General features: G+C 46.1%; 1 protein-coding gene across 1 annotated transcript in view; it reads left to right on the forward strand.

Moving 5' to 3' along the window:
- Positions 1 to 13287, forward strand: part of LOC137372019 (coiled-coil domain-containing protein 148-like) — a 174584-nt gene that overhangs the window by 80064 nt on the left and 81233 nt on the right. The window contains exons 7-8 of the mRNA XM_068035288.1: positions 826 to 921; positions 13049 to 13212. Coding sequence (XP_067891389.1) covers positions 826 to 921; positions 13049 to 13212 — 260 coding nt within the window. The remainder of the gene's footprint in view (positions 1 to 825; positions 922 to 13048; positions 13213 to 13287) is intronic.

Below are 13287 nucleotides of genomic sequence, written 5' to 3' on the forward strand. Positions count from 1 at the left end.
TGAGAGAGGCCTGCTAGACAGTTCTCAGCCAGTTCTTCAAGGACTTTTAGCTCCAGCTGCAGTGGGCTTGTTACAATTTGATACAACTTCCCATCTTGGCATCTTTTGTATTATGCCTCATTCTTTTACTATAATATATGACAAGTTTTTTAGTAGGTTTAAATGTTTAATAATCTTACTTGTCACAACTGTTAATTACTGCCAATCAACCTCTCTGACACTGAACATTAACTATTAAAAGCGTTGAGTCGCATTCCTTCAGGTATTGAGATTTTTAAATGTCAAATATAACATTTTAATTTTTAATTTAAAATGTTTTTTACTTTTCATTTCTGTTTCTGTTTTTCTCTTTCTCTTAACCTAATTTTCTTTCCCTTTATTTCTCTTTCTGTACCTGATTTCATACTGAAGGCACCACTCTAATTTACACTACTTTTTCAGTCCTTGCACGATTAACCTCACAATCCTTCAATTAAGGAGATACACAATAGTTTGCCCTGTTCAGTCAGGTCCCCGATGCCTTGTTTCCCTCATCCCATGCTCAGCAAATTACCACACAAAAAAATTTGAAACCTAAACATACAAGGGCAAGTCTAACTAACAGCAAATTACAGCATATTATGTTTGCCTTAAGATCTCCCTAATAATGAAGAAAATGTAAATGTCACCCAAAGCTTTACAAAATTTCCTATAAAGTATTATTGTTTACATTATCCTGAGGGGAAAGTAATTTAACTGTAAATTCCTAACACTTGTTATTCTTATGCTATTTTGTATTATGCTCATGAAGCACATGTATTTTCCAAATCTTTTTTGCGAAATTAGGTGGAATGTGTAAGAAACCAACAGAAGGTCATAACAGACAAGCTTGAGCAAGAGAGATGCACCTTGGAAGAACAGATCAATAATATTGGATTTGAGGTAAAGAATTAAAAAAAAAGGGTATAGTTTCTGGTCTTCTAGGTACTCGAGCATTGAAACTGGAGCATTTTTATACAATTTATAGGGACCAAAGGTATGGTTGCTAAATTTCCTGATGGCACAAAGCTAGGTAGGAAAGTAACTTGTAAAGAGGACATAAGGGGGCACAAAGGAATATAGATAGGTTAAGTGAGTGGGCAAAGACCTGGCAAATGGAGTTTTATGTGGGAAAGTGTGAAATTGTCCACTTTGGCAGGAAGATTAAAAAAGCGTATTATCTAAATAGTGAGAGGATGCAGAGGGATTTGGGTGTCCTAGTGACTGCAACAACTACCGTGGAATCTCCCTGCTCAGCATAGTGGGGAAAGTATTCGCTCGAGTCGCTTTAAACAGGCTCCAGAAGCTGGCCGAGCGTGTCTACCCTGAGGCACAGTGTGGCTTTCGATCAGAGAGATCGACCATTGACATGCTGTTCTCCCTTCATCATCTACAGGAGAAATGCCGCGAACAACAGATGCCCCTCTGCGTTGCTTTCATAGATCACACCAAAGCCTTTGACCTCGTCAGTAGACGTGGCCTCCTCAGACTCCTTTCCTATCCTGAGCGGTGTGAAACAGGGCTGTGTTCTCGCACCCACACTGTTTGGGATCTTCTTCCCCCTGCTGTTCTCACATGCGTTCAAGTCTTCAGAGAAAGGAATTTTCCTCCACACAAGATCAAATGGCAGGTTGTTCAACCTTGCCTGTCTTAGAGCGAAGACCAAAGTACGGAAAGTCCTCATCAGGGAACTCCTTTTTGCTGACAATGCTGCATTAACATCTCACACTGAAGAGTGTCTGCAGAGTCTCATCGACAGGTTTGCAACGAATTTGGCCTAACCATCAGCCTCAAGAAAACGAACATCATGGGACAGGACGTCAGAAATGCTCCATCCATCAATATCGGCGACCACGCTCTGGAAGTGGTTCAAGAGTTCACCTACCTAGGCTCAACTATCACCAGTAACCTGTCTCTCAATGCAGAAATCAACAAGCGCATGGGAAAGGCTTCCACTGCTATGTCCAGACTGGCCAAGAGAGTGTGGGAAAATGGCGCACTGACACGGAACACAAAAGTCCGAGTGTATCAAGCCTGTGTCCTCAGTACCTTGCTCTATGGCAGCGAGGCCTGGACAACGTAGGTCAGCCAAGAACGATGTCTCAATTCATTCCATCTTTGCTGCCTCCAGAGAATCCTTGGCATCAGGTGGCAGGACCGTATCTCCAACACAGAAGTCCTCGAGGCGGCCAACATCACCAGTTTATACACTGCACTGACCCAGCGGCGCTTGAGATGACTTGGCCATGTGAGCCGCATGGAAGATGGCAGGATCCCCAAGGACACATTGTACAGCGAGCTCGTCACTGGTATCAGACCCACCGGCTGTCCATGTCTCTGCTTTAAAGACGTCTGCAAACGCGACATGAAGTCCTGTGACATTGATCACAAGTCGTGGGAGTCATTTGCCAGCGATCGCCAGAGCTGGCGGGCAGCCATAAAGGCGGGGCTAAAGTGTGGCGAGTCGAAGAGACTTAGCAGTTGGCAGGAAAAAAGACAGAAGCGCAAGGAGCGAGTCAACTGCCTAACAGCCCTGACAACCAATTTTATCTGCAGCACCTGTGGAAGAGTCTGTCGCTCTAGAATTGGCCTTTATAGCCACTCCAGGCGCTGCTCCACAAACCACTGACCACCTCCAGGCGCTTACCCATTGTCACTCGAGACAAGGAGGCCAAAAAAGGAGAAGAAGAAGTGCATGAATCGCAAAAGGTTAGTATGCAGGTACAGCATGTATTTAGGAAAGCTAATAGAATGTTATCGTTTATCGCAAGGGGAATTGAATACAAAAGTAGGGAGGTTATGCTTCAGCCGTACAGGGAATTGGTGAGACCACATCTGGAGTACTGTGTACAGTACTGGTCTGCTTATTTAAGGAAGGATGTAAATGCATTGGAGGCAATACAGAGAAGGTTTACTAGACTAATACCTGGAATGGGTGGGCTGTCTTGAGGAAAGATTGTTTAGGCGAGGCCTGTATCGCTGGAATTTAGAAGCGCAAGAGGCAACTTGATTGAAACATATAAGATCCTGAGGGGTCTTGACTGGGTGGATGTTGGAGAATCTAGAACTAGGGGTCACTGTTTAAAAATAAGGGGTAGCCCATTTAAGACAGAGGTGAGGAGAAATTTTTTCTCTTAGAGGGTCGTGATTCTCTTCTTCAAAAGGCAGTGGCAGCAGAGTCTTTGAATATTTTTAAGGCAGAGGTAGATAGATTCTTGATAAGCAAGGGGTGAAAGGTTATCAGGGGTAGGTGGAAATGTGGAGTAATCAGTTCAGCCATGATCTTATTGAATGGTGGTGCAGGCTCAAAGGGCCGAGAGGCCTACTCCTGCTACTAATTCGTATGTTCGCATTGTGTGCTTTTGGGCTCGTGCAAATCACACTTTAGGAAGGATTTTTTTTAATGGTTCGTGGGATGTGGGCATTGTTGGCTAGGCCAGCATTCATTACCCATCCATAATTCCCCTTGAGAAGGTGTTGGTGAGCTGCCTTCTTGAACTGCTGCAGTCTTTGGGGTGTGGGTACACTTACAGTGCTGTCAAGAAGACAGTTCCAGGATTTTGACTCCGTGGCAGTGAAGGAACGGCAATATAGTTCCATGTCAGGATGGTGAATGGCTTGGAGGGGAACTTGCAGGTGGTGGTATTCTCATGCATCTGCTGCCCTTGTCCTTCTAGGTGGTAGAAGTCCCAAGTTTGGAAGGTGCTGTCGAAGGAGCCTTGGTGCATTGCTGCAATGCATCCTGTATATGGTACACACTACTGCCACTGTACATCGATGGTGAACTGAGTGAATGTTGAAGGTGGTTGATGAGGTACCAGTCAAGCAGGCTGCTTTGTCCTGTATGGTGTCGAGCTTCTTGAGTGTTGTTGGAGTTGCACCCATCCCGGCAAGTGGAGAGTATTCCATCACACTTCTGACTTGTGCCTTTTAGATGGTGGACAGGCACTGAGGAGACAGGAGGTGTGTTACTCGCCACAGAATCCCTAACCTCTGACCTGCTCTTGTAGCCACAGCATTTATGTGGCTGGTCCAGTTCCGTTTCTGATCAATGGTAAACCAAAGGATGTTGATAGTGGAAGATTCAGCGATGGTAATGCCATTGAACATCAAGGGGTGATGATTAGATTCTCTCTTGTTTGAGATGGTCATTGTCTAGCACTTGTGAGGCATGAATGTTACTTGCCACTTATCAGCCCAAGTCTGGATGTTGTCCAGGTCCTGCTGCATATGGACACGGGCTGCTTCAAGTATCTGAGGAGTTGCGAATGGTGCTGAACATTGTGCAGTCATCAGCGAACATCCCCATTTCTGACCTTATGAGGGTGGAAAGGTCATTGATGAAGCAGCTGAAGATGGTTGGGCCTGGGACACTACCCTGAAGAACTCCTGCAATGATGTCCTGGGACTGAGATGATTGACCTCCAACAACCACATCCATCTTCCTTTGTGCTAGATATGACACCAACCAGCTTGTGAAGGCATTAGAGAGGGTATGGAAAAGATTAATGAGAATGGTTCCAGGGATGAGGAACTTCAGTTACATGGATAGATTGGAAAATCTGGGGTTGTACTCCTTGAACACAAAAGTCCGAGTGTATCAAGCCTGTGTCCTCAGTACCTTGCTCTACGGCAGCGAGGCCTGGACAACGTATGCCAGCCAAGAGCGACGTCTCAATTCATTCCATCTTCGCTGCCTTCGGAGAATACTTGGCATCAGGTGGCAGGACTATATCTCCAACACAGAAGTCCTTGAAGCGGCCAACACCCCCAGCTTATACACACTACTGAGTCAGCGGCGCTTGAGATGGCTTGGCCATGTGAGCCGCATGGAAGATGGCAGGATCCCCAAAGACACATTGTACAGCGAGCTCGCCACTGGTATCAGACCCACCGGCCGTCCATGTCTCCGTTATAAAGACGTCTGCAAACGCGACATGAAATCGTGTGACATTGATCACAAGTCGTGGGAGTCATTTGCCAGCGATCGCCAGAGCTGGCGGGCAGCCATAAAGGCGGGGCTAAAGTGTGGCGAGTCGAAGAGACTTAGCAGTTGGCAGGAAAAAAGACAGAAGCGCAAGGAGCGAGTCAACTGCCTAACAGCCCTGACAACCAATTTTATCTGCAGCACCTGTGGAAGAGTCTGTCGCTCTAGAATTGGCCTTTATAGCCACTCCAGGCGCTGCTCCACAAACCACTGACCACCTCCAGGCGCTTACCCATTGTCACTCGAGACAAGGAGGCCAAAAAAGGAGAAGAAGAAGTGCATGAATCGCAAAAGGTTAGTATGCAGGTACAGCATGTATTTAGGAAAGCTAATAGAATGTTATCGTTTATCGCAAGGGGAATTGAATACAAAAGTAGGGAGGTTATGCTTCAGCCGTACAGGGAATTGGTGAGACCACATCTGGAGTACTGTGTACAGTACTGGTCTGCTTATTTAAGGAAGGATGTAAATGCATTGGAGGCAATACAGAGAAGGTTTACTAGACTAATACCTGGAATGGGTGGGCTGTCTTGAGGAAAGATTGTTTAGGCGAGGCCTGTATCGCTGGAATTTAGAAGCGCAAGAGGCAACTTGATTGAAACATATAAGATCCTGAGGGGTCTTGACTGGGTGGATGTTGGAGAATCTAGAACTAGGGGTCACTGTTTAAAAATAAGGGGTAGCCCATTTAAGACAGAGGTGAGGAGAAATTTTTTCTCTTAGAGGGTCGTGATTCTCTTCTTCAAAAGGCAGTGGCAGCAGAGTCTTTGAATATTTTTAAGGCAGAGGTAGATAGATTCTTGATAAGCAAGGGGTGAAAGGTTATCAGGGGTAGGTGGAAATGTGGAGTAATCAGTTCAGCCATGATCTTATTGAATGGTGGTGCAGGCTCAAAGGGCCGAGAGGCCTACTCCTGCTACTAATTCGTATGTTCGCATTGTGTGCTTTTGGGCTCGTGCAAATCACACTTTAGGAAGGATTTTTTTTAATGGTTCGTGGGATGTGGGCATTGTTGGCTAGGCCAGCATTCATTACCCATCCATAATTCCCCTTGAGAAGGTGTTGGTGAGCTGCCTTCTTGAACTGCTGCAGTCTTTGGGGTGTGGGTACACTTACAGTGCTGTCAAGAAGACAGTTCCAGGATTTTGACTCCGTGGCAGTGAAGGAACGGCAATATAGTTCCATGTCAGGATGGTGAATGGCTTGGAGGGGAACTTGCAGGTGGTGGTATTCTCATGCATCTGCTGCCCTTGTCCTTCTAGGTGGTAGAAGTCCCAAGTTTGGAAGGTGCTGTCGAAGGAGCCTTGGTGCATTGCTGCAATGCATCCTGTATATGGTACACACTACTGCCACTGTACATCGATGGTGAACTGAGTGAATGTTGAAGGTGGTTGATGAGGTACCAGTCAAGCAGGCTGCTTTGTCCTGTATGGTGTCGAGCTTCTTGAGTGTTGTTGGAGTTGCACCCATCCCGGCAAGTGGAGAGTATTCCATCACACTTCTGACTTGTGCCTTTTAGATGGTGGACAGGCACTGAGGAGACAGGAGGTGTGTTACTCGCCACAGAATCCCTAACCTCTGACCTGCTCTTGTAGCCACAGCATTTATGTGGCTGGTCCAGTTCCGTTTCTGATCAATGGTAAACCAAAGGATGTTGATAGTGGAAGATTCAGCGATGGTAATGCCATTGAACATCAAGGGGTGATGATTAGATTCTCTCTTGTTTGAGATGGTCATTGTCTAGCACTTGTGAGGCATGAATGTTACTTGCCACTTATCAGCCCAAGTCTGGATGTTGTCCAGGTCCTGCTGCATATGGACACGGGCTGCTTCAAGTATCTGAGGAGTTGCGAATGGTGCTGAACATTGTGCAGTCATCAGCGAACATCCCCATTTCTGACCTTATGAGGGTGGAAAGGTCATTGATGAAGCAGCTGAAGATGGTTGGGCCTGGGACACTACCCTGAAGAACTCCTGCAATGATGTCCTGGGACTGAGATGATTGACCTCCAACAACCACATCCATCTTCCTTTGTGCTAGATATGACACCAACCAGCTTGTGAAGGCATTAGAGAGGGTATGGAAAAGATTAATGAGAATGGTTCCAGGGATGAGGAACTTCAGTTACATGGATAGATTGGAAAATCTGGGGTTGTACTCCTTGAACACAAAAGTCCGAGTGTATCAGGCCTGTGTCCTCAGTACCTTGCTCTACGGCAGCGAGGCCTGGACAACGTATGCCAGCCAAGAGCGACGTCTCAATTCATTCCATCTTCGCTGCCTTCGGAGAATACTTGGCATCAGGTGGCAGGACTATATCTCCAACACAGAAGTCCTTGAAGCGGCCAACACCCCCAGCTTATACACACTACTGAGTCAGCGGCGCTTGAGATGGCTTGGCCATGTGAGCCGCATGGAAGATGGCAGGATCCCCAAAGACACATTGTACAGCGAGCTCGCCACTGGTATCAGACCCACCGGCCGTCCATGTCTCCGTTATAAAGACGTCTGCAAACGCGACATGAAATCGTGTGACATTGATCACAAGTCGTGGGAGTCAGTTGCCAGCATTCGCCAGAGCTGGCGGGCAGCCATAAAGACAGGGCTAAATTGTGGCGAGTCGAAGAGACTTAGTAGTTGGCAGGAAAAAAGACAGAGGCGCAAGGGGAGAGCCAACTGTGCAACAGCCCCAACAAACAAATTTCTCTGCAGCACCTGTGGAAGAGCCTGTCACTCCAGAATTGGCCTTTATAGCCACTCCAGGCGCTGCTTCACAAACCACTGACCACCTCCAGGCGCGTATCCATTGTCTCTCGAGATAAGGAGGCCCAAAAGAACTCCTTGAAGAAGAGATTTTAGGCGATTTAATAGAGGTGTTGAAAATCATGAGGGGTCTGGACAGGGAGAAACCCTTGGCGGAAGGGTTTTGGAACCAGAGGACACTGATTTAAGGTGATTGGCAAAAGAATCAACGGTGACGTGAGGAAAAACGTTGCTGCGCAGCACGTGGTTAGGATCTGGAATGCCCTGCCTGAGAGTGTGGTGAAGGTAGATTCAATCGAGGCCTTCAACAGCGAACTGACTAATTTTCTGAAGCAAAAATATTTGCAGGGCTACGGGGAAAAGGCAGGGGAGTGGGACTAGGTGAGTTGCTCTTCCAGAGAGCATGGGCACAATGGGTTGAATGGCATTCGTCTGTGCTGTAACCATTCTATGATTCTATGATAAATTGTGAAAAGCCACCTACCACTGATCTTCTGGGCTTGGCCATCATTTAAAATTCAGGATTAGCTCCTTCCATTATTAGAAGAGTAATAGAAAGCCTGCACTGGTGTGGTGTCTATATGTTGCAGGTTAGTTAGTTATCTTTACTGTGGATAACACAGCTCTGCAATTGGCTCCATGCTGATCCAGAGCATGTGGAGGCAATTCTCCTCAGGTATTGCCAGTTGGTATGCCAGGACCTGCAGATATGGTTAATGATGTAATCTTAAATTGTTTCACTGTTTAGTTCGTAAGGCACCATAATACTGAAACTTTTGAAGAATCAGGAACAAGCAAAATGGAAATATGTCCACATATGTGTAAAATTGGCTACACAAGAACATAGAACATAAGAAATGGGAGCAAGAGTAGGCTAAAATTCTATATCAACTCTAATTTCCTGCCCTATCCCCACATTCCCTTGATTCCCTTAGTGTCCAAGTATCTATCAATCTCTGTCTTGTATATACTCATCAACTGAGCATGCACGGACTTCCGGGGTAGAGAATTCTGAAGATTCACAACTAATTCGCTGAGAGAGGATTATGTCATGGTCATGTGGATACCACGTGGAGCTGGGGGTATATAAAGAATTGCCTTAAGGAGATTAGAGCAGGAGAAATCAGAACAAAGGATCAGTCAGCTTGAACACATGGTAACCTGCTCACCAAAGAATTGGGGTATTATCCATCATTTGTACTTACTGCCTTGTTATGTGTGTAACTAGTTGCACTGGATCATTAAAATTGCTGATTGCAACTGTATTGGTTATCTTGTTGAATCTGGCCACAGTGGCATAATAGTGGATATAGATGTTTTGTTTTCTTTCATCTTGTACTACTTAAGTCATGAAATACTGTATTTGAGGAACTTTAAAATCGATATTCATCATTCATTTCAATTGAATATGGCAATTGCCATGGGGCTCTATAGATTGCACTTAAAGACTTCAGATTTTTGAACATTGTGATGAGTTCTAGGCTCATGGAAGCTGAGGTGGATTTTGCCTGAACTGCACTGATGCCAATATACTGGTAGAAAGTATTAATGAGGAAGTGGGGAAGCATTTAAATTAATGAAATGGGAGGAAGGGACGAAACAATCTAAAACAAGAGGCTTGGGAGATAAAGACAGACATTCCTTTGGACAAATGGGAGAGAGGTTAAAGTGAAACATAGTGATAGAAAGAGTAACAAAAAGCAACTTAAAGGCAGTATAAAATAAAAACATAAAATGCTGGAAATACTCAGGAAAGGTCACAGACTTAAAATGTTAGCTGGAATTTTAAGATGTAGGCCCTGCCTACTAGCTGAAAAATCGGAGGAGAGCCCACCTCTGCTGGGCCTGGAAGCCAAGCTGCAATTTTGCATGGCCAAGGCTCTTAATTGGCCTCGGTCAGGTCTTCTGTCATTCTGAGGCAGGAAGTCCCGCCTCCAAGAGCTGCCAACCAATCCGAAGGCCAGCAGCTCTTCAGTCCCATCAGTACCACTGGGAGCGGTGGTCACTGCTGGCACTGCACCCAGCCAGAAGAGGACGATGGACGTCGCCCTTCAAAAAGGTAAATGGGGTTCAGGCCTCACCGGGGACAATCGGCTGGTCCTTGGCGAGGAGTTGGGAGTTGGAGAACAGGGCAGGGCGAGGTAGTTTTAGCGGAGTGAGGCGGTGGAGTCCATGGGGCACAGGATGCCTGATCAGGAGGGCCCCCCCCCAGCCTGCAAAGAGGCCGCCAGGTATGACTGGGCGGCCTCCTCAGGTGGCAAAGTGCCTGTCTGACGCTGGTAAAATACCAGCAGTGGTGGGAGCTGGTCCTTAAGTAGCAATTAATTGGCCACTTCAGGGCCTCAATTGGTCTGGGCCAGGTGGACCATTTGCCACCCCCCCCCTGCCACTGGTAAAATAGCAGCAGGGGTGGGTAGGCAATGGGCACGGCAACCCCCCCCCCCCCCCGCCTCCCACTTGATTTCACGCCCCTCCCTAGCCGCTCCTGGGGGAGTGTAAACTTTCAGCCATTAACTCTGTTTCTCTCTCTCCACAGGTGCTGCCAGACCTGCTGAGTATTTCCAGCATTTTCTGTTTCTATTTCAGAGTTCCAACATCTGCAGTATTATGCTTTTGTAAAGGAAGTATAAATGGCTCAGAGTTGAATTGTTAATATGCGAGTGTGAAAAGCATTAGAAATAAAGCCGAATTGTGGGTAGACTTCTAGGCACTGTTTTCCTCTCCGCAATTTCCCAGACATCAAGGAAAGGAAAAATGGGTGGAGACCTGTATACCAGACTTGTGCTTCTTGACCAACGAGGTTTCAGCCTGGAACAAGTGGAAGACTTCAAGTAAGGAGTAGAGTGATACCAACATACCCTGTGCCTCATTTTCCTGTGTCAAAAGCAAAGTACTACGGATGTTGGAAATCTGAACTAAAAACAGAAAATGCTGGAAATACTCAGGTCTGACAGCATCTGTGGAGAGAGAAACAGTGTTACTGTTTCAGGTCTGTGACCTTTCATTAGAACTGAGTCGTTGCCATCAGCCTTCTTAGTGTCAAGGATGACGTCTGCTCAGGGTCACGAGTATCTGCCATGGGTCTACATGTGACTGAGCAGGCCAATTCTCAATCCGCAGATCTTTGGGCACATAGGGCTGGATGTCCCATGAGGTAGTGAGATCTGGAGTGCAGGATTTTCTTCCTGTTCTTTCCTTCTCTGCTACCACTCTGCCTCATTATTAAGTCGTTGGGGATCAAAGTATGATGCAACTTGATGGGCAAGTTGTCGCTATTTTGAATGATTGGTAGCAAGCTCCGCCCAGTCATGAATGTCAATGCTGCTGCACTTCAAAGAGAGCTTCAGAGTGTCTTTGAAGCGCTTTCTTTATCCTCCCCTGAAATGCTGGCCATTTGAAAGTTGAGAAAACAGGACCTGGCAGGGGAAATGGTTTTTGGTCATCCAGACACAGTGTCCAGCCCTTCAAAGTTGATTTTGGCTGGCTTCAAGAAGGACACTAGCGTTTGTTCAGTGGTTCCCCCCCCCCCCGCCCCCTCCATTGAATCCGGAGGATGTGGCGGAGGCATTGCTGATGGAATTTCTCTAGCACTCTTACGTGTTGCTGATGCACAGTCCAGGTCTCACTCTAGTACAGGAATGTGGTGATGACAACTGTTCTGTACACGAGGACTTTTGTTGACTTGCGGAGGTCTTTGTTGTCAAACACTCGCTGCTGTAGTCTTTAGAAGACTGAGCTGGTGCAGCTGATCTGCTGTTGGATCTCCTTATCAATGGTGACCTTTTCAGAGAGGTGGCTACCAAGGTATGGAAAGTTTTCAACATTTCCAGAGCCTCGCTTTCAGCAGAAATGGGAGGTGGAATATTTGGCTAACCAAGTATGAGTTTTGTTTTGGCGTTCAAGGACAGGCTGAGTCTTTTGAACTGAATAAAATTAGAAAATATAATTTGTTTTGGGCAAGTGAAAGCAGGGAAACTGAGAAGACCAGCAAAAGGAAAGTCTGTAATAGGGTGGAGGGCTGAGGAGAGATTAAATGACGAAAGGTCATTTTGGTGCAAGGCCAAAGGGAGTGATACTGGGATGGAGGTGGGCAGCTGATTGCATTATTAATGGCAATTCTACAGGACCACAGGCATTTTGTTGTCAGCGGAGCGGCAACGCCCTCCCCCCTCCCCCCCCCCCCCCCAGCCCCCCCAGTCATGTGGGAAGGCCATCAGCTTCATGGAGGCAGCCTCCCTGTGGCAGTTCCGGGGGGCCATTGGAGTCAGAGGCCCCATGGCCCAAAGAGGGAGCTGCAAGCAGGGAAGGCAACTCCCACGGCACCAACGAACCCTGTGGAGGGGTTAGCTCTGTGATTTGGTGTGGCCTACCACCCTCAACCATTCTGAATTTTAATTTCTACTTACCTGTCTGAGGGTGCCTCCATTTTGAGGTGCCCAAGATCTCCAACTGGCCTCAGCAGTGCCCATCTCTCCTTCTGGGTCTGCTCAGGTTCCAGAGCTGTCAGCACTTTGACTGGTCAGACAGCATCAAGAGCCAGCCTGCCATCCTTAATTGGATGGCGGGCCCAGAGATGGCCAACTCGGAGGCCACCTGCAGTAAAATTGCTAAGCTGGTCCCACTGCTGGCAAGTGCGGGCTCAGGACCCACTTTTCGCCCAACATCAGGGTCCTGAAGCCCGTGCTAAAATTCAGCCCCAAAACTAATGCAAGAAATGAAAAAACTCCAGAAATTAGTAATAAAATGACCTTGCTAAAATTCAAACACAAAAAAATATAGAGATGAAAGCTTCTGCCTCTGAGAGCTTCTTATCACATATGGAACATAGCTTTGTGCTCACTAAAACTGAGCAAGCAGAATGCACATCAGAATTAAATCCTAAACAAGAAATATCATGAATCCATATTTGCATGCTTTTCAATTTCATTTTAAAATGTAAATATAATTATGTGCAAATGCACTTTAGCCCTCATGAAAGGTTGGCCAGAAACCACGACTCACTAATTATTGCTGAAAATAGAGACATGTTGTCGAAGCTTTGACAACATGTCTATTTTCAGCAATACTCAAGTTCTGTACTACTAAACGACTACTCACTAATCAAGTGCAGACCTGCAAATGAGATTCCCCAGCAATTTGCAACTTTCATTTACAAGGCTTGTGCTCACAGAAGGATTAGCTCCATTGATATTATTTCAAATATTACTGTAAATGGGGATAAATCTAAGGAAAATTCTACAGAGGAATATTCCAGATTTTCTATCTTTTTTTCTAATCAGGAAGAAATCCCCCGTCATCTTGATGAAATTCCAGAGGATGTACGTTACTTGGAATGCCCATATCCTGACTTGAAGACCTCTGTTCTGCAGGAGTTCCAGAATCTCAATGCAAAATATAAATCTCAGCTGGAGGAAATTAATTATCAACTTAAATTTACAGACAGGTAAAATAACAATTATGCAAGGAATGAATTATCATCCTGCGAGATAGATGTGAACACTTTTGAAGCTGCAATGGA

The sequence above is a fragment of the Heterodontus francisci genome, chromosome 7 (assembly GCF_036365525.1).
Source record: "Heterodontus francisci isolate sHetFra1 chromosome 7, sHetFra1.hap1, whole genome shotgun sequence".
NCBI lineage: Eukaryota > Metazoa > Chordata > Chondrichthyes > Heterodontiformes > Heterodontidae > Heterodontus > Heterodontus francisci.